Genomic DNA, 21,442 nt, shown 5'->3' on the forward strand with positions numbered 1-21,442 from the left:
CTATGCGGGGACTGTGACATTACCGTCCTCAATACGGTCGGGTGAGCGGACCATTGGTTCCTTTATTTTGCCTCTTTGATTTTGTTCCAACACAGCCTGTATTAGCCTGTTTCCATTTGGTTACTGCCATCAGTACAGTGAAATCACCTGTGAAATGGTCAACTATTTTCTGGACTATTGTCTATTTAAGCTTTGGACTGGTAACCTAGTGTGGACACATGCAACATTTCTATACCTGTTTAAAACACCAGTCAATCAATTTCAGAATAATCTACTTTCCTGTGGGATCAGCCAAAGTATCAACCAACCACCTCTTATCCTCATATCCCCCAGCTGGGGGGTCATCTAACCAAACTTAGTGAACAGATGGGCATATCTCCTCATGGTGCTTGTCCCTGGGACTTGTAGTCTAATCTAGTAATAGTAGCTATCCTTTGGTTAGTAAAATGCTTGGGTAATTAGCGTGTGTATGCATGTTGCAAGCGTGACGCAGCTGCTCTTAAAGAGACAACGTTGTCTATTTTTAATATGATTCTGGTGTTGGTGATGGGTACCCAGTGTTGGCGTTTTTTGTACTTTTTTGTAATAAATTATCCCTCATCAAGCAGCTTGGTCTGCCCTTGTCTCTTTTCAGTGGGATCTTTCCCCCTGTACTATTTCTTTTTATAGTTACTTTGCATAGGCATGGAGACCGCGCTATCTACAGGTGAGCCTGCATATTTAGGGACACTACAAGGGTATAACCAATACTACCCAGTGTAGTGAACAAATAATAGTGAGCTGAGGGTCTCCAATTTCTTTTTTAACCCGTGAAACATGCTCTAACCCGCACCTCCTAATATTACATCATTGTTATTTTATTATTATTATTTAAGGTACTTATTAGACATGTGCACTGCCAAAAAATGTGTTCATTTTCGTTTCATTCATTTTTTTTTTTTTCGCTTTTCGGGTCATTCGTTATGACTGCAATTTGTACATTTGTAAATTCGTACATTCGTAAATTTGTAAATTCGTACATTCGTACATTTGTAAATTCGTACATTCGTACATTTGTATATTTGTATATTTGTAAATTCTTACATTCGTAAATTCGTACATTCGTAAATTCGTACATTTGTAAATTTGTAAATTCGTACATTCGTACATTCGTACATTTGTAAATTTGTAAATTCGTACATTCGTACATTTGTAAATTTGTAAATTCGTACATTCGTACATTTGTATATTTGTATATTTGTAAATTCGTACATTTGTAAATTCGTAAATTTGTACATTCGTACATTGGTAAATTCGAAAATTTGGACATTTGGAAATTCGCAAATCCGAAAACCCAAAAATTTGAAAATCTGAAATAATAACTAACTATTAAATTATAGGTATTGTAATTTCCTTTCAAATTTGGCTGTTAGTGAACGTAACGAATACGAATTTATCCGAAGTGACGAATTTTTCGAAATAACGAATGCCGCATCTAAACAAATGGAACATAACAAATTAATAATAATAGATAATAATAATAATAATAATAATAATAAAACATTTTTATTATTACAGTAAAACCTTGGTTTGAGAGCGTTTTGCAAGACAAGCAAAATTTTGTAATAAATTTTGACTTGATATACAAGTAGCTTCATGTCACAACTAAGTATAAAAGAGAAGAGAGGTGGCTCTAAGTGTAACAATTTGGTTACATTTAATGAAGGTACAACATTTAGCAACATATTGCTACACTTAGAAGCACCTCTCTTCTCTTTTATACTCTGGAGCTCCTGCTGGATTTTGCTTTGAATTCCCTTGTGGAGGGCTACCATTTTGTGGATGGACATTTTATAGTAACACAACCCATCACATTGCTATAATCTTTTTATATGGACTATAAACTGAAGGACTTCTGAATAAATGGTTGTGGAACAAATCATTTGAGTTTCCATTATTTCTTATGGGGAAATTTGTTTTGATATACAAGTGCTTTGGATTACAAGCATGTTTCTGGAACGAATTATGCTCGCAATCCAAGGTTTTACTGTATTATTGTTATCTATTATTCTTAATTCATTACGTTCCATTCGCTTAGATACGGCATTTATTATTTTGCTAAAACGGAAAAATTCGTTAAACCGGTTTTCGTCAATTCGGACATTTCCGAAGGATCGAATTTGACGAAATTCGCTAAAACACTAATTCGTAACGAAACGAATTGCACATGTCTATTACTTATATAGCACCATCAATTTACGCAGCGCTGTACATATACATTGTACAGTCACATCGGTCCCTACCCTCAAGTAGCTTACACTCTAAGGTCCCTAACTCACATTCATATACTGGGGCCAATTTAGACCGAAGCCAATTAATCTAGCAGCATGTCTTTGGAGTTCCTTCATTAGCTTTGCACGGAGCATGCTCACCATTTTTTGTCATTGTTATTAACATATTGTTTTTAACCCTCGGTACTCTATGAGGCTACCCCCCCCCCCCCTCATTGTGTTTTGTTTTCAATGCTGTGTCCTCTGTCCTCTGAACCCTGTTCCATTCTTCTTTAATAAAAAATTTGAACAAGAATAAAAAAAATTATATATATATATATATATATATATACCCCAATAGTTTATTATGAACAGGTTACCAATTTAGAGTTACAGAGGAGGTCTAGTGCTAGAATTATTGCTCTCACTCTGACGTTTGCAACGATACCTCACCTGTGTGGTGCGAACACCATTTACATATACAGTAAAACCTTGGATTACGAGCATAATCCGTTCCAGGAGAATGCTTGTAATCCAAAGCACTCGCATATCAAGTGAGTTTCCCCATAGAAGTCAATAGAAATGAAGATAATTTGTTCCGCATTGACTTCTATTGCATGCAATACCGCATGTGGCCAGAGATGGGTGGGGGGGCACTGGAGAGCCTCAGAAATATAAACATCCCTTGTGATAACAATACAGCATAACAGGTCATCTTTATGGAGAACGAGACAGACCCAACCAGGATAGGGGCTTTTGGAGAGGACTCGGGTTATGACTATTATCATGGCCCATGGAGAGAGCAGATCATTCTCCAATGATGGACAACTATGTGATGAACGCTGTGAGTGAGGCTTGGATTAATTCTCTGAATAAAGCTTCCCTTATGGAGTGGATGGAAAGGGTGTAATATTAATCTTGTATAGGTTAATGGTCAGAGGAAATATGGTGGGGCCCCTGCGGACTGGGTGGGAGGGGCTCCTTCACTTGGGACAGAAATATTTATCAACAATCTCCCTCAAGAAGTCCATAAGGATAAATTAATTCCACTGTATTACACTGCTGGAACATTGTAGGAGTCTCATAGACTGTTGTAGACAGGAGCCAGCCAGTCTGAGATAGGGTGGGATCATTGTTTATGTTATGTGTGTCTCTCCTATTGCATGCCTCCTAGGTGTGTATTTCTATTGTTAATTGAGTCACCTATTGTTTCCGTCTGTTGGCCAATTTAGCTAACTTTTGGAGGTTCTTATAATAGGATTAGCCTTGTGTCAACTTTAGCTCATTATCTAACCCTTGTGTGATGTTTTGGGTAAATATTTGTTTTTTTTTGTACATGTGGTGACTGCTGTGCATGCTTCCCACATTGCTTTTATTATTATGTTTTTGTGATCACATTTTATGCAGCCATCTGTCATTGATGTTTGTATTTTTTATAAGATTAAAAATCTTCTCTTTTTACGACCTGCACCATATGGAGCTTTTTTTCCTTCCTTTTTTTGTAACATGGTTCAAATGTGATAACGTCCCATTTGCTACTGGCTCCCAGTACTGACCCTCCATTGAGGTCCAATCTCTATCCATATGGAAGACCTGTCTGAGTTCTGGATATTTGGTTGCAATACCTGGATCCATTCTTGTTGATCGATCAAACGTCTGCTTCTGGAGTTATCCCTCTACAGGCTCCATCCTCATCTGAGTTGGTACCACGGATGAGCATCTGGCTTTTGGCCAACATAAGCTCCGATCGACCCACTGTCGTATAACAAGTAGGTCCATCTTGTCTGGTAAGAAGTATTTATCTACAACTTTCCATTAGATGAATGTCCATCCCGTTTTGTATGTGCCATACAGCCATCTTCATGCCTGTATCATCCTATCATTTGTCACTGAGGAATTGACTACAGTCATCTGATTGGACACAACTTCTATGAAGTTCATCTATACTTCCTCTTTTTAGTGTTTGGACTTTATTACATAGTTACGTAGTAGGTAAGGTTGAAAAAAGACACGTCCATCAAGTCCAACCTATGTGTGTGATTATGTGTCAGTATTACATTGTATATCCCTGTATGTTGTGGTCATTCAGGTGCTTATCTAATAGTTTCTTGAAACTATCGATGCCCCCTGCTGAGACCACCGCCTGTGGAAGGGAATTCCACATCCTTGCCGCTCTTACAGTAAAGAACCCTTTACGTAGTTTAAGGTTAAACCTCTTTTCTTCTAATTTTAATGAGTGGCCACGACTCTTGTTAAACTCACTTCTGTGAAAAAGTTTTCTCCCTAATGTGGGGTCACCAGTACGGTATTTGTATATTGAAATCATATCCCCTCTCAAGCGTATTTTCTCCAGAGAAAAGAAGTTCAGTGCTCACAACCTTTCCTCATAACTAATATCCTCCAGACCCTTTATTAGCTTTGTTGCCCTTCTTTGTACTCGCTCCATTTCCAGTACATCCTTCCTGAGGACTGGTGCCCAGAACTGGACAGCATACTCCAGGTGCGGCCAGACCAGAGTCTTGTAGAGCGGGAGAATTATCGTTTTATCTCTGGAGTTGATCCCTTTTTAATGCCAATATTCTGTTTGCTTTGTTAGCAGCAGCTTGGCATTGCTGAGCCTGTCATCTACTAGGACCTCCAGGTCCTTTTCCATCCTAGATTCCCCCAGAGGTTCTCCCCCCAGTGTATAGATTGCATCCATATTTTTGCCACCCAAATGCATTATTTTACATTTTTCTACATTGAACCTCATTTGCCATGTAGTTGCCCACCCTATTCATTTGTTTAGATCTTTTTGCAAGGTTTCCACATCCTGCGGAGAAGTTATTGCCCTGCTTAGCTTAGTATCGTCTGCAAATACAGAGATTGAACTGTTTATCCCATCCTCCATGTCGTTTATGAACAAATTAAACAGGATTGGTCCCAGCACAGAACCCTGGGGGACCGCACTACCCACCCCTGACCATTCTGAGTACTCCCCATTTATCACCACCCTCTGAACTCACCCTTGTAGCCAGTTTTCAATCCATGCACTCACCTACAGTAAACATTAATGGGGAACTGTGTCAAATGCTTTTGCAAAATCCAGATCCACCACGTCTACGGGCCTTCCTTTATCTAGATGGCAACTCACCTCCTCATAGAAGGTTAATAGATTGGTTTGTCAAGAACAATTCTTCATGAATCCATGCTGATTACTGCTAATGATACCATTCTTATTACTAAAATCTTGTATATATTCCACTATCACCCCCTCCAAGAGTTTACATACTATTGATGTTAGGCTAACTGGTCTGTAATTCCCAGGAATGTATTTTGGGCCCTTTTTAAATATTGGTGGTACATTGGCTTTTCTCCAATCAGCTGGTACCATTCCAGTCAGTAGACTGTCTGTAAAAATTAGGAACAATGGTCTGGCAATCACTTGACTGAGTTCCCTAAGTACCCTCGGATGCAAGCCATCTGGTCCCGATGATTTATTAATGTTAGGTTTCTCAAGTCTAATTTTAATTCTGTCCTCTGTTTACCATGGAGGTGCTTCCTGTGTTGTGTCATGAGGATAAACACTGCAGTTTTGGTTACTGAAGCCCCCAGATTCCCTCGTGAAGACTGAGGAGAAGAATAAATTCAATACCTTCGCCATCTTCCCATCCTTTGTAACCAGATGTCCTTCCTCATTCTTTATGGGGCCAATATGGTCTGTCCTCCCTTTTTTACTGTTTACACACCTAAAGAATTTCTTGGGATTTTTTTTGCTCTCCTCCGCTATGTGTCTTTCATTTTCTATCTTAGCCATCCTTATTGCACCCTTAATTTCTTGTTGCATTCTTTATAAAGTCTGAATGCTGACGATGATCCCTCAACCCTGTATTTTTTGAAGGTCTTCTCCTTTGCTTTTATATGCATTTTTACATTGGAGTTAAGCCATCCATGAGATGCATTGGCTAATGCCCTTATTTAATATGCTCTTAAAGCAAACTCATCTCTCCTCCGTGTTCTTTGTTACTAACATTTTATCCCAATTTATGCCTTCTAGCAAGGTTCGTAGTTTAGGGAAGTTGACTCTTTTGAAATTCAGTGTCTTTGTATCCCCCTTATGTTTCCTACTTGTGTGATTTATACTGAAGCCAATTGACCTGTGATCACTGTTACCTAAATTGCCCCGTAATTCCACATCCGTGATCAGGTCTGTATTATTGGTAATCAGTAGATCCAGTAATGCTTCATTTCTAGTTGGTGCGTCTACCATCTGACTCGTAAAATTGTCCTGCAAGACATTTAGGAACTGGCGAGCCTTAGATGAATGCACGGTTCCCTCCACCCAGTCTATGTCTGGATAATTAAAATCCCCCATTATGATAACACTTCCCATCCTTGCTGCTAATCCTAATTGTGATATGAGATCTGTCTGTAATCTGCTTATTATGTTATAGTCACTACACATGATTGTTTTTCATATCCTCACAAGGTTTTTGAATATTACACCTATTTTATCTTGTGTCATAGCACTTATATTCCCCATTTGTATCTATATACCTTGGTCCACCTTATTCATGGTGTTCCAATCTGGTATATTCAGCGCTACACTTTTGTGTACATAAAAAAAAGGCATTGTTTACACGTGGCCGTAACTGGAAGTGACGTCATGACATCACTCCAGCCCTCCCAGGTCATAGAGATGAGCGGAGGCCATCTTTCCTTCGCTTATCTCCATGACCAGACGCTGCCAGCTACTGATAGTCCAGGTAAGCCCGGGAACCACCAGAAAGACCGTCAGCCTGAGGGAAAAATTAATACTATGACATCTAGCTTCAGCCATCACTTCGGTATTAAACATCAAAGTAATTACTGTACGTATTTTCCCAGTTAGGCGGTCGGCAAGTGGATATTTTCACTTTCAGACTACTATCCATGCTTGGCATAGTACAGAACTTCACTTTTTCCACCAGACGAGGAGATATGGACACCAGAAGGCTGTTCAAAGTTTTATTTTTTTTGGCAGACAATGTTACAGAAGGTGCAAAAAAGGGAGTTACTTCATTTTAATAAGGGTTGCCTGGAACATATTCCAACCTGCTAGCAGTAGGCATAAAACACAAATGCATTTTGTATAGCTAAAGATGTTTTGCATCCACAATATATTTTCCATTAGAAAGAATAGCTGCAGTATTATTCTACCAGAAGATACAACGGCATAGACTCTGTAAATTAGGAAACAATGTTTCCTTCTTACACAAAGAAGTTTAAAGTTCTTAGATGCAGCTGAAGTGTTCCTTCTACACGAATTAATGATGCAGGTATTTATTGCATATAAAAAAAAAGTATGTTGGTGTTAATGGTCCGCAAAACCAGAAAACATAGTGCAGTTTTAAGAAACATGAATTGTTTAAAAAGGGTTTGAGAGAAGTCTTCATTAGTGCAGATATAAAAAAAAAAGAAAAAAGCCTTCATTTGATCCGGAAAAAGCAAATTCACATTAACTGAGATCCTTTTTAGGTGTGTCCATTGTTGTTCGAACACTAGATCTGTCAGGCAGTCATGCTGTTTTATGTGTTGCTGCAAGAGATAATAAAAAAACAAAAAAAAAAAACAGCAATTAATTGTATATCTAATTTCTTCTCACAGGGAATTATGGAGAATGGTGTAGGTAGGGATACAGCTAAGCTACAACATAGTCACACACATGAATGTACTGTGGGGGGGGTGTAGGATTATACTAAAAAGTCCATAGGTCCAAACATATCCATGGCAGCTCCTCTTCTATGAGACTAACGTAATCTATGCAATCTATAAAGGAAGCAGCAGAGGGCGCCAACTAAGTGCAGTATATACGAGTTTTAGAGTATATAAGAGTTTATTAACCACTTCCATACCCTGCAAATTCCGCCATTCCTCTCCTACATGTAAAAATCATATTTTTTTCATTTTTTATATTTATTTTTTTTTTGTGAGAAAATTACTCGGAACGCCCAAACATTATATATGTATATATATTTTTAGCAGAGATTAGCATTAGACAATTTTTTTGTATAATGCGAAAGATGTTACACAGAGTAATTAGGTACCTAACACGTCACGCTTTAAAATTGCGCTCACTCATGGAATGGCGCCAAAGTTCGGTGCTTAAAAATCTCCATAGGCTACGCTTTACATTTTTTTACAGTTTACAGTTACCAGTTTAGAGTTTTACAGGTTACCAGTTTAGAAATGCTAGCACACGGGGACGGGGGTGATTTTTAAAAAAATTGTTTATTATATTTTATATTTTTTATTTCTACGCTTTACCTTTAATTTTTTGATCAATTTTATTTCTATTAGAAGGAAGGTAAACATCCCTTGTACTAGGGATAGCCCATGATAGGTCCTCTATATGGAGAGATATAAAAATGATCTCATGCTTTCCAGCCGAATACACGGTAGTGTTTACAACTGGCGGGGCCGGACGTGACGTCGTACGTCGCGCCCGGCCTGGGAGAGTCATAGAAATGACCGGGGACCATCTGGTCCTCGGTCAGCTCTATGGTAAACTTTTCCCACTGGCAGATTCCTTCTCCGGCTCGGACGAGTCGGAAAAGAAGCACCGGAAGGGCGGTATATTCATTTATACTGGCTTCTGAAAATTTACAAATGCAGCAATTTAAAAGTTGGATGAAAGGTTTAGCACCGGGGAAACACTTTTCGCTAGATAAGTAGTGCATTTTGTATACAACTATATGGATCTGACCAAAATGAGACACAAATGGAGGGGGAAAGAGGGACAGAGGGGCTTTGTTTCAAATCAGGGACAGTCCCTCGAAATCAGGAACAGTCAGGAGCTCTGTGAGCCCCAGTGTGTCTTCAGGAGCCAAGAAGCAGATGCTGCTGTCAGGAGTTGTATAGGACACCAGAAACGAAACTGGAAATCCTGGAGCCACCATGGAGACCATGGACTGTGCAGGACACTTTTTGACGGAAATTCCGCTCGTGTGTATGGGGCATTACAATAGAGGAAGAAAAGTCTTAAAAGTAATTTTGTATGTCGGTATTAAATTATAAATTTGCATTCAAACTAATTTTGTGAGTTCTGTGAATTTCAATACAAAGAATGCTTAAAAAGTGGTGGAATCTAAAAATTTGCATCTGTCCAGCAACAAAACCCCTTAAAAACAGGTCAAATAACAAATTAAATTTGAAGACGAAATTTTGAACTTTTTTTTTTTGTATTTTGTTATACTTTTGAACATGGACAACTTTAGGTTCTTTAAAAAGAAAAAAAAACTTTCACTCACCAGCTGTTGAGGTCACGGGCTGACCAGGATTTTACAAGCTCGATGATATTAGTGACCGCCTTTCCAGCTGGAGATCTGAGGTCATCGGAACTGTTACCGTTGAAGTTTCCACACGCTCCGCAAACCACCTCTGACAGGCCCTGTAACACGCGGATTGAGACACTACCCGTATTGCTAAACTCGATCTTCAAGTTTGCACCAATCTGGATGGAAACTGAGGTGTCTTTGGCAGAGGCTGAGAGAATACTGGATGTGACGGGGAAAACATCTGGAAGTCCATTGATCTAGAAAATGCAAGGAGATAATGTGTCAGCAAAATGTTAACACCGTTGAGTCTTTTTCCCCTTTTAGAGTAGGAAGAAAATAGTTATTTCAGATTTTCAAGTTTTTTAATTTTCGGATTTTCATTCTTTTGAATATTCAGATTTTCATTCTTATTTTCGGATTTTCAAATGTTCAAATTTCCGAAATTCCCAATTTTCTAATTTCCAAAATTTCAAATTTCCAAAATTTCAAATTTCCGAATTCCGAATTTCCGAATTTTCGAAATTTCGAATTTCCGAAATTTCACATTTTTGGAAATTTGGAAATTCGGAAATTCTGAATTTTCGGAAATTGAAAAATTCAGAAATTCTGAAATTTCAGAGTTAACGAATTTGTCAAAAAAAATCATTAAAAAACAAATTCGGAACTAAACGAATTGCACATGTCTAAAAATATTGTCACCTGTATGTGGCAATGACTACCAGCACTCAACCCATTGAAAATTAAATAATGGCACCAAGTGTGAGCAAACATTTTCTAATAGCCATTAGAAAGTACATACAATAATCTATTTATTTAAGGAGGACAAAAGCATATCTGGTTAGAAAAGTTTACATTCTCATAAATTTACAATGACATTGGAATAGTTGGCATAGCAGTAATTGGCTTAAAGTAAAAAAAAAAAAAAAAACTATTATTTTAACCCTTTAAACCGAAAAGAACACAATTTTTTGTAACCTTTTAAGCAGAACAGATAGAACCTCTGTTAGATTTTTATTGCTGTTTTTGTCCTCTTTTAGTCCAAGAGAGCTATGTAACTGGGAAAGAAAGTGAGGGGGTCTCCAAAATGTTACCAATGTCAGAAAAAAAAGGGAATAGAGTGGAAATCTGTGAGATCTAATATCACTATTTGTTCTGGTGACCATTGCCACTGGGTATCAGGACTTGGATCACCTGCTGGTGGCACTGTGGTTCCCAGAGCGGAAAGGTTGCAGTTCCTGTGTCCACCAGTGGGTGTCTCCCAGCAGTCAGCAGATCCTAGTAATCAGTCTCCACCTGAAGCTGGCTGCTGCTAGGGTATTTGATACCTCCTCTACCAGTACCTCCCGCTTCAGTATTTAGCTCTGCTCGCCAGATGCTGCTTGCCATTTGTCCTGACCCAGCATCTGATCCTGATTTTGTTCTGTTTATTATTTGCCTTACCTAGTTTGTTGGCTAGTTAGGCTTTCTGTTACTTAGTTATGTTGCTAGTTAGACATTTTGTCATTTTGTTTTGGTTCACTTATATCTTTGTGTTTGCTGTATATTCTGTTGCTGGTGTTTTGGGTGGATTTTAGTTTGTTTGTAACTAAATCTTACTTTATAAATATATGATCTGGTCTCACTTTCCTAAGTGTGGCTACCCAGATCTGGCCATCCCTGCCACTGTGATTTATTGTTATATATGATATAGTATTATGATGGTACCTATGAAGGTTTGGTGACTACCATAAAAAAATTTTGGATGCCACTGGGATTTAACTTAATGGTCATCATCAGTACTGGTGGTGCAGAAAATCTTCCTGGGGAAACCAGTTTCACTGACAAGTGGGGTTGAAAATTTTAGGAACATTTCCACTTTTTTGTTGTGTCTTTGGGGACATTAAGTGAGCTGAAACCTCCCTAGTGGGAACAAAGACTGCAATTAAAACATGGCAAAAATATAAGTGGTGACACTGGATCCAATATCATGATGAGTGTGTCTAAAAGGAGAAGGAACCAGAATAGGATCCCACCAACCAGGCTGTAAAGCAGCTCGTGAACCAAAGCTAAGATATCAGAAGTTGGCAAACATTTGCAAGATAATGTCCTTGAATGCATTGATCAGGAACACCCATCAAGTAATAACCAGAAACGTGTTTGAAGGTCTGTATTCTGCATAAAAGTTAAGTGAAAGTTAAGTGAAATCCCTTTTTTAGCTGCAGAGATTCTCAGCAAATAGCCCACCCAGCTTAGCAAAGCTGGGACCTTGATAAGCACAAGTAGAACCTCAGCTGGGCTAACCGGGAGGGCAGAAGCCTTTGAGGCTGGGAACTTCTCCTCCTAGACAAGAACCTTTCTGCTTCAGGTCTCAGACTGTTTAGGTACACCCCAGCCACCTACAGGGCTTCTTACCCCAAGGGTTGGCCGAGACCACATAAACATTCAGGCTGTGGGTCTGCCCATTCCAGCTCGCTACATTCTAGAATCCTCTAAAAGACACGGGGAAGCAGTAGAACCTAAGAGAGCGTTTTATGGGTTTAACTCTTCCCACTCAAATAAAATTGAAAATGTTTTGTATGGAGCTACACTTTACGCAACCTACAGGTTAAAAGCTACAACTGTGACAAACTACTAAATCAATTCCTAACTAACAGATGGTTCAACAGGGGATAGGTGAGGAATATACATTTGTCAGTCATATTTCATGCATTGGTTATAGGTGGCTTACCCAAATTTCCTTGTTCTTAGAGATGGTCACTAGACCTTGGCGATGGAAAATATGGAGCCTGGCAACCGATGTTGCTGCTCCTGCGCAGACCTGAATGTCAGCAAGTACTCTGAACCATCCAGCTGAATCACTGTTACATAAAGATGTCACCTCAATGGGGCCATTTCCAATAGGTCCTCCTGAGAGCCCATCATATGTGACGAACTTCTGTTGGCTGACCGTGCATTCACTCTCTGTCTTGAAGCAGCCTCGCACTCCATTCACCAGGCCACAGCGTTCTTTGTCTCCACATGCGTTGTCTGTACAGGTCACACCACCAGCTTGGCACTTACATTGTTGTCTGCAATCAGCACTGAGGAACGACTCTCCCTCCTAAATGGGAAAAAAAGCACCATCAAGTAAATCACACTTCTGAGTGTCTGCTATCTTGTGTTTGACAAATAACATGGAAAACAGTCTAGTTGTCCTGTTTAGATCATGGACCCAATCTGGCTATAGATTAGACCTGGGCAAGTTGCAGCTCCAAGGCCACATCCGGCCCTTTGGCTGTCTCTTTCCGTCCCGCAGTGCCTCCACTGTCAGCATGCATCACCGAAGGAGCTTGATGCTGGCTGCTGACTCATATTTTGTTCTAGAATGCCAAAGTCATCCAAAGAGGCCAATTAAGAAGGTACGTCCACCTCTTGAATGGTTATTGTCTCGTAGTTTGATGTACTTCCATGTAAGTAGCCCCAACCTACTCTACTGGCTCCTCTCAATTCTAAGATGCAATTCTATTTAAAATATCTTAGTTCAATTATGTTAAAAGGAAAATCTTTATATATGAATCTTCCACCTACAATAGGAAAAACATGAACTATATGGTCAAAAGATTGTGGACCCCCGACTATCACATTGATATAAGCTTGATAAACATTCCATTCCAAAACAATGGATTTGGCCTCCCCTTTGCAGCTTGAACAGTAACCACTCCTCTGGGATTTCCACAACATTTTGGATTGTGTCTGTGGGAATTTGTGCCCATTTGTGAGTTCAGGTATTGATATTGGACAAGAAGACCTGACTTGCAATTGGCATTCTAGTTGATCCCAAAAATGTTCAGTAGAGCTGAGGCCAGGGCTCCTTGTAGGTCAATTGAGTTTCTCCGCACCAAACTTATCAAACTGTGTCCTTATGGAGGTGGCTTTGTGCAGAGGGTTACAGTCATTCTGGAACAGGAAAGGGCCTTTCCCAGACTCTTGCCAGAATATTCAAGGGAAAAGCTGATCTCAAATGACTTCATATGCTATAGCATTAACAGCACCCATCACTGAAAATACCTGAAATCAGTCATTTGAAGACATATCCACAAACATTTGGCCACTTTTCTCCACAGATAGGTTTGATGGTTAGGTGTCCACAAAAAGAATGTCCATATAGTGTACAGTACACATTATGGAGCAGAGGAGTAACTAGAACCTTCAGGGACCCGATGCAAGAAACCATGAAGGGCCTCCCTGGCCATCGTGGCCCTTTCCATTAGTCCCAGGGCCCTTTCCTCTGGTTCTGCAGGCCCCTCTGAGCCCAGGGCCCTTCCCACTGATCCCTGATTTACTCTTCTGTGACTTTGGTGAGATTTGAGTGCCATGGACTGCAATGTTAATTGACAAAAAGCACAAGCCAGTTACATGCAAGTCACAAGGCAGTTGCAAGGAAATCACAAGCAAGTCATGTTGGGGTTGCAGCAGTGTGAACTGAGCCCATGTTCTGCAGCGGGCCCTTTCCTGCCATCTTGGAGCCCCCCCACTGTGGTGGAATGCCAGGGCCTGGTACCATTGCAACCTTTGCGACCCTTGTAGTTACACCACTGTTATAGAGTAGAAAAATGAAGGGGAAAAAATCAAAAGAAATCAGAAATCAGTACTTACACTTAGATATCTTCCACTGAATACACATCCACACTTGTCCATAGTACTACAAGTATCTCCATCCAGGATATACCCATCATTACATTGACAGCCTTCAAAGCATCTGTCTGTACATTTTGTTGGTGATGTGAGACCAGAGCAAGTTTGTTCACAGGTTCTTGTGCAAAGTTCATAATGACTGTTGGCCGGGCAAGACATGGCTGAAAAAACACAAAAATAAAATAATAAATAATGACTTAATTTCATGTCTCTAGATTTTTTTCAGAAAGTTATACATTTATTTAGCATTTTTGTTAAACTAAGTAGGCCAGGGTTAGCTCAGAAACAGTTTTTAGTGAGTATTAGTATAACATGTAACCCAAAACAATCTTATTATCAGTTGGGACTTATTGATTCTTAATTTTTGTATCTCAATAAAATATTTTTTTTCGTTTGTACTTACGACAGAATGCAGGGGTTCTCCAAGAGCCGATGGTAGCACCAACGGTATGACAAGCAGCTGCATAAGCCTGTAGACTCTTGCACACAATGTTATCCTTGCCGTCAACAGCACAAGCATCATAGGCACAGTGGGTGAAAAAATTATTTGGATCGATCTTGGAGTGACAAGCTTTGAAAGGTCCCGCTGGGTCTGTAATCATGCCACAAGAGGATGTCGCCTTGTATGGCTGCAACTTAGCCTCATTGCACACTGGGCACACACCTTCTTCACAGCCATCGCTGCATTTAGCACCAGCTATGTTCACTTTCCAGGAAGCACCAAAATCATTCACATTTTTAACAACCTGCTTGTTGGGAAGCTGGAATTCATCTTTGTTGTCACCATTGAAATTGCCACAGAGACCACCAATCTTGCCACGGTACGAGCTGGGAATATAGAGGACCACCCCATAGATTGTGTCATAGAGAATCTTCAAGCCAAAATCTGTTTGTAGGACAACATTGGCTCCTTCTTGATTAATGACAATATTGTCATCTTCAAGAGACAATGGCAAATTGAAAAATTCTCCATTAACCTGTGAAAAGGTAAACATTTCCATTATGGTAAACCCTCGAACTTTGGTGTTGGAATAATTTTAAGAACATTGTGGACAGGAAGGAAAACAATCAAATGGATTCTTCAACAAATAAAGCCCAGCTTTTAGCCTCTTACACACGATCGGATTTTCGGCAGGGAATTGTGTGATGACAGACTGTTGGCCTAAAATCCGACCGTTAGTACGCTCCATCAGACAATTGTTGTCCAACTTTCCACCAACAAATGTTGGATGGCAGGCTAGTAAATTTTCGGCGGACAACGGTCTGTTGTCAGATTTTCCTATCGTCTGTACACAAGTCCGTCACACAAAAGTCGATAGTACAAACACGCAATCAATGCTCACCAAACACAACATTAGCAGAAGATGCCCAAAGGGTGGCGCTCAAGAGCTGAAATTCTTCGTAGTACGTCACTACGTTCGTGTTTGTAGGCAGACAATTGTGTACCGTTTGTATGCAAGACAAGTTCCCGGCAGACGCCCTTCGGACAAAAGTCTGACGCTCTTTAGCCAACAATCGGATCATGTTTATGAGGCTTTTCACTAGAAATCCAGGTGACTAGACTGAAGTTGTCTTATTTCTTTACATATTATGGGAACACCCAACTTGTCATTGACTTGTTGGCACCTAATAATTCTTTTAGGATAATATGGGGAATGCCATTGCCAAGTTTTTCCTAAAATACTAGTTGTCTGGGTGCTAACCTTAATAATTTTGAAGAGATGGTACACATATGCAAAATTCAGAAGGTCTGAGTAAACTCTATCTATCTATCTATCTATCTATCTATCTATCTATCTATCTATCTATCTATCTATCTATCTATCTATCTATCTATCTATCTTTTACAATGGGTCAGAGGCAACTATTGAAGCTAGAGAGAGAGTAGAGCCTAGTACACACTAACGTTTTTTTTCTAAAAAACCCACGGGTTGCTAAAAAAAAAAAAAAAAAATGACAGCTCCGGTCGGGAGTCGCTGTACTAACTATGCAAGGTTAGTCCAGCAATCTCCCCCGCTGAGCTGTTGTGTTCTGACAGGAGGACGCCCCCCTGCCAGAACACTCCGATCAGTGCTCTTTGCCATTGGCAGAATGTCGGACGGTATTTTTTGTACCGGCAAATGTCTCCCGACATTCTGCCCATGTGTACGGGGCTTAAGCCAGGTAACTAAAAATGAAACGTTTCTTAAAGTGGTTCTAAAGGCTCAAGGTTTTTTTTTTTTTTACCTTAATGCCTTCTATGCATTAAGGTAAAAAACCTTCTTGATGCAGTTACCCCCCAGCCCCCCTTATACTTACCTGAGGTCCATCTCAATCCAGTGATGTGCATGGGAGCAGTGGCTTTTCTGGGTCTCTCTCTCCTCATTGGTTCACACAGCAGCAGGAGCCATTGGCTCCTGCTGCTGTCAATAACAACCAATGAGGAAAGAGTGGGGGCAGAGCTAAACCATGCTTTGTGTGTGAATGGACATACAGAACATGGCTCAGGAGCGAGCTTGCTCGAGTGCCCCCATAGCAAGAGGCTTACCATTGGGGGCACTTGGCAGGGGGGGGGAGCCAGGAATGCCGGTGGGGGACCCAAAATGAAAAGGATTGGGGCTTCTCTGTGCAAAATCATTACATTACAATGGAAAACAAATTATATTAGTAGAAAGCACCTACCTTTACTTTAGACCTCATGTCTCTCTCGATGGCTACCACGTAACCATACACGTATACCACCACCAGTCTTGTCACAGCCACTTTACCATTGCCATAACTCTCATTCTCCACAATCACGGAAAAGTCCACAAGTCGTGAATCGTTAACCACCAACTTTGACAAGGTATACGTGCAAGTGCCTTGGAAGTCGAACCTTAGACCATCGAAGGAGATATAATGTGGATCTCCCGAGGCGACACATCTGCCGTACTCCTTGGGTTGACATCCCCAAGCCCCGTTGACAAGTTTGCATTCTTCTTCGGGGCTGCATGCTTCTGACTGACACTTAACAACGCCGTCTGCTCCACATTGGCACTTCTGGCTGCACTGACCTTGTGGGTAGAAGACCTCATTTTTCTGGTAATACTTATCCTGGTAGACACAGCCGCAGTTCTGGATGGGCACGCACTTGTGTCCACTCAGGATAAACCCGTTGTCACAATAACAGGCTTCCTTACAAGGGGAGTCACAGCCAGTGGGTGAGGAGAGGCCATTACATGTGACAGGGCAGGCATCTCCGCAGAGCTCATAGTGAGTGTTTATGGGGCAAGACATGCCTAAGAGGAAATAAAAAAAAAATCTAATTAATGTTAAGAACAGATGTGTCAAAACTACAGCAGAATCATCCAGAAAAGCTTTTACGTTGTATTAGTATTAGGTGGCTCATCCAAAGTCACACTGCATAATGTGTTTCATGAAATGCATTAGAGCAGGGTTCCCAAACTGGCGACCCTCCAGCTGTTGCAAAACTACAAGTCCCATGAGGCATTGCAAGCCTGACAATTACAGCCATGACTCCCACAGGTTGAGGCATGATGGGACTTGTAGTTTCGCAACAGCTGGAGGGCCGCCAGTTTGAGACCCCTGCATTAAAGGGCAACCTAAAGCGCACCTCACATCTGATTGTTCAATTTCCTTTAGAGCTACCAACAACTATGTAGTGGAAGGGTCTACCAGATTAGACACAGATTAATTTAATAATTGAGGTAGGTCCTCATTTATAAAGCAGTAATTGGGACTTGCACCAAGCAGCCATTGGTGATGAATCAATCACCGAACCACATGCACTTGGAAGATTCACTGCTTCATAAATATGCCTCTAGGAGTTCTGATGTACCTGAGGAGTTCTGTTATATAAAAAAGTCTTATTCAATAAGGACTGGTTTGCACATTTATCTGTTTTGTTTTTTCTTGGTTTACAGTATACTTAATACTGAGTACTGAATACTCAGGCATCCATTTATAAAACTTTGTTGCATGAATATCAGGAGCATTCATGCAAACTGACCTAAATATGTTTTTAAATAGATGAAAACCTGTGTCCGAACCCAGATCTGAACCTGCAACCTCTGCTGTGTATGGCAGTATTTGTTCTTGCTGAACCACCTGAAATGCTGGACAGCTCCCTGCCTGATTCCTTAGACAACTTTGCCTTGTGTCTTGCTCCTCTTGAACCTTGAACCCTTTGCTGCTCCCATGAACTTCCTAATTGAGCCATGCCTTTTGTAAACCAGCTCTCTGTCTCCAGCCAATATCTTGCTCTTGTCTCTCCTGCTGCCGTCTGTATTTCTGCTACCACTCGTTATTGACCCTTGGCTTGTTCCTTGACCATGCTTCTGCTTGATCCCAACCTGGAACCACTTGTTACTGACCTTTGACTTGTTTACTGATTACGCTTCTGCTTGATCCCAACCTGCAACCACTTATTGCTGACCTTTGGCTTGTTTACTGACTTTGCTTCTACTTGATTCTTACCTGCTTTATCTGTACTGGACCACAGCTTGCTCACCTCCTGGTGGGGCAATCCTGTGGACCACGATCTGGTACTAACACGCAGAAGAAAAAACATCTCCACCATCAGGAGCTAAATAAATACCAGTTAGTGCTTAGACCCCTCACCTCGGGTGGGTTTTGTCATCCACCAGGGTGACCTGCTTGTATATTTATCCTGCTGTTTGGTGGGAGCCTCTCTACTGCTATAGCTACTGGTCTCCAAGCCTGACCCCTGAACGTGACAGACTATATCATCAGCTCCATCTAGTGGCCAAAATGCGAAATAGTTTTCTGAAGTAGCTCAATGAGAAAAAATACTGCATATTGGCCATTAGAAGAAGCAGACAATACAGGAGTTATTGTATTAGAAAGGATAGGGTAAGAACTCATTGAGTTTGTATAAATGTCCCTGGCATTTGTGCAAGAAATGTTTTATAGGTAGTCTTAATTATGTTTAAAAAAAAACAACAAAAAGGCCTATATTTCATCTTCTACATGGACTTTCAATGCATTTTGTTAAAGTGGCATTATTTTGCTGTCATTTCTTGATTTTCATCATAATTTGGAAATTTGGAAACTCTCAATTTCTCCCAACCCTGTTCGTGGCTAATGATTTCTCATATTACTTACTGCAGAAATTTGGTTTCCTCCATTCCTGAAGTGCCACACCGGCAGATTGGCATGCATCCACATAGAGGCCAATGGCTTTGCAGAATGAAGATGGGTGTCCCTTGTATTGGCAAGCATCATAAATACAGTCATCGAAATAAGGTTTTGGGTCAACGACTGAGAGACAACGACTAAAAGGCCCACCGGCCTTTGTGATAAGTCCACAGTAGTTGTCACCCTTGTAGGCTTGTTTTTGAGCTTCAGTGCAAAGAGGGCAGCTTCCGGTACACTCAGGAGTACAACCATCAACGTCTCCGACTTTCCAGCTGTTACCGAAAGCAACTGCACTTGCTGCTGGTTTTCCATCCTTCATGTTAAAGTCATCGTTGGAGTTCTTGTTGTTGTTTCCACACAAGCCTTGAACAGCGTTGGTATAAGTACTGGGTATGGTGACCGCCACATAGCTCTGCCAGTCATATTTAATAGTGACATCAAAATCTGTTTTTATAATGCCCTGTCCACCACTGATATATGCCACCACTTTGTTGGTTTGGAAGTAGAATGGCAGAGAGGTGACAACACCATCAACCTAAAAAAAAACAAAAAAAAACAGGAAAGTTTAATGAAGGTAATCTTTGTATGTATGTATGTATGTATGTATGTATGTATGTATGTATCTATCTATCTATCTATCTATCTATCTATCTATCTATCTATCTATCTATCTATCTATCTATCTATCTACTGTTCACCAAGAAACTTTGACACTTACCAAAATTCGACGTGGATAGTCCATGCTCAGTGTGAAGACCCTGTCGTAAACTTCCAAGGTCACAACTTTGGTATAGGACACAGCTTTGTTTCCACCACGATTGTTGTTCTGGACTTTAACATTGAAACGGGTCAGTGAACTGTCACTGGAGCTCACACCAACCAGTTGGTATATGCAGGTGCCCATGAAATCAAATCTCTTGCCATCAAAGGTTGTGTAGTGTGGGTCTCCAGAACCTGTGCAAGTAGAATAGCTTAAGGGTTGGCAACCACGTACTCCATTCGTGACCATGCACCGCTCACTTGGCTTACAGCTGCTCTCCTTGCAAACCACCATGCCAAGGTTTGGGTCACACTTGCACAGCGAACGGCAGTTTTCGTCAGCCCAGAACTCTTCATTGGCCTGGTAGTAGGTACCCTTGTAGGAACATCCACAGCTCGAAATAGGAACACATTTATCAACGCTAAGAACAAAGCCATCATTACACTGACAGGTCTCCACACAATCCTCAGTGCACCGTGATGGAGCTGTACGATCGGTGCAGGTGGCTGGACAGGCATTACCGCAGAACTCATAATGGCTGTTTGCAGGGCATGGCAAAACTGAAATATACATATAAAAAGAGTATATATAGATTATCTGAAGTAACATGAATGTAATGTATATATATATATATATATATATATATATATATACATATATATATATATATATATATATATAATTTTTTTTAGAATTTTTAATTTTATACATATTATATATATATATATATATATATATATATATACACACATATACAAATGTATATATATATAATTAAAAAAATAGCTAAAAACAATATTCTGCATTAGGCTGATACTGAGAAATGAAAATAAACCAAGGTTCATATGTGGGGCTCTGTTTATAGAAAAATCAGACAATTTTACATTACTTGATGTGCCTGAAAAAGCTAATAATAATAATAATCATATTATTATTATTTTATTAATATTTGATAATAATATTATTAATCATAATCATTGTAATAATACTAATATTGATATTATTTTCTTTTATATAATATTATTTCTTATAGTATTTCTAAAACATGAAGTGGAAGCCACCATAGTTCCTTTCCAGTGAAGCAATGTTAAAAAAAAACAAAAAAAAAAAACAGCAACGTTTTTAAGGGCTTTGAAATTGGAGGCAGCTTTAATCCCTCTGTCTTTTGGAGCCTCTGACTTTTTTTTAATGTAAATGCAGTTTGTTTTGTAAATTGTTCATCTATTTTACTAAAAGTATTTTAATTAATTCAACCCTTGGGGGGACTGTGGGCTGTGGGGAAGGAGGGGGTTTAGTGGAGCGGGATGTTGGGGTTACACCAAGCCTGGCCGATCCATGTAAGATTAGGC

The 21,442-nt window shown here is 40.1% G+C and overlaps 2 protein-coding genes across 2 annotated transcripts in view; both read right to left on the reverse strand.

Moving 5' to 3' along the window:
* LOC141111475 (IgGFc-binding protein-like) overlaps positions 1–6,804 on the reverse strand; it is a 31,984-nt gene extending 25,180 nt beyond the window's left edge. The window contains exon 1 of the mRNA XM_073603768.1: positions 6,786–6,804. Coding sequence (XP_073459869.1) covers positions 6,786–6,804 — 19 coding nt within the window. The remainder of the gene's footprint in view (positions 1–6,785) is intronic.
* Positions 6,805–7,221: 417 nt separating this feature from the next.
* LOC141110298 (IgGFc-binding protein-like) overlaps positions 7,222–21,442 on the reverse strand; it is a 64,373-nt gene continuing 50,152 nt past the window's right edge. Inside the window, exons 14-21 of the mRNA XM_073601594.1 lie at positions 20,052–20,653; positions 19,301–19,868; positions 16,859–17,454; positions 14,601–15,174; positions 14,159–14,358; positions 12,252–12,623; positions 9,518–9,801; positions 7,222–7,805 (exon numbers count right to left, since the gene is read on the reverse strand). Coding sequence (XP_073457695.1) covers positions 7,796–7,805; positions 9,518–9,801; positions 12,252–12,623; positions 14,159–14,358; positions 14,601–15,174; positions 16,859–17,454; positions 19,301–19,868; positions 20,052–20,653 — 3,206 coding nt within the window. The 3' untranslated portion in view covers positions 7,222–7,795. The remainder of the gene's footprint in view (positions 7,806–9,517; positions 9,802–12,251; positions 12,624–14,158; positions 14,359–14,600; positions 15,175–16,858; positions 17,455–19,300; positions 19,869–20,051; positions 20,654–21,442) is intronic.

Source organism: Aquarana catesbeiana, linkage group LG10 (assembly GCF_042186555.1).
Source record: "Aquarana catesbeiana isolate 2022-GZ linkage group LG10, ASM4218655v1, whole genome shotgun sequence".
NCBI classification, from domain to species: domain Eukaryota; kingdom Metazoa; phylum Chordata; class Amphibia; order Anura; family Ranidae; genus Aquarana; species Aquarana catesbeiana.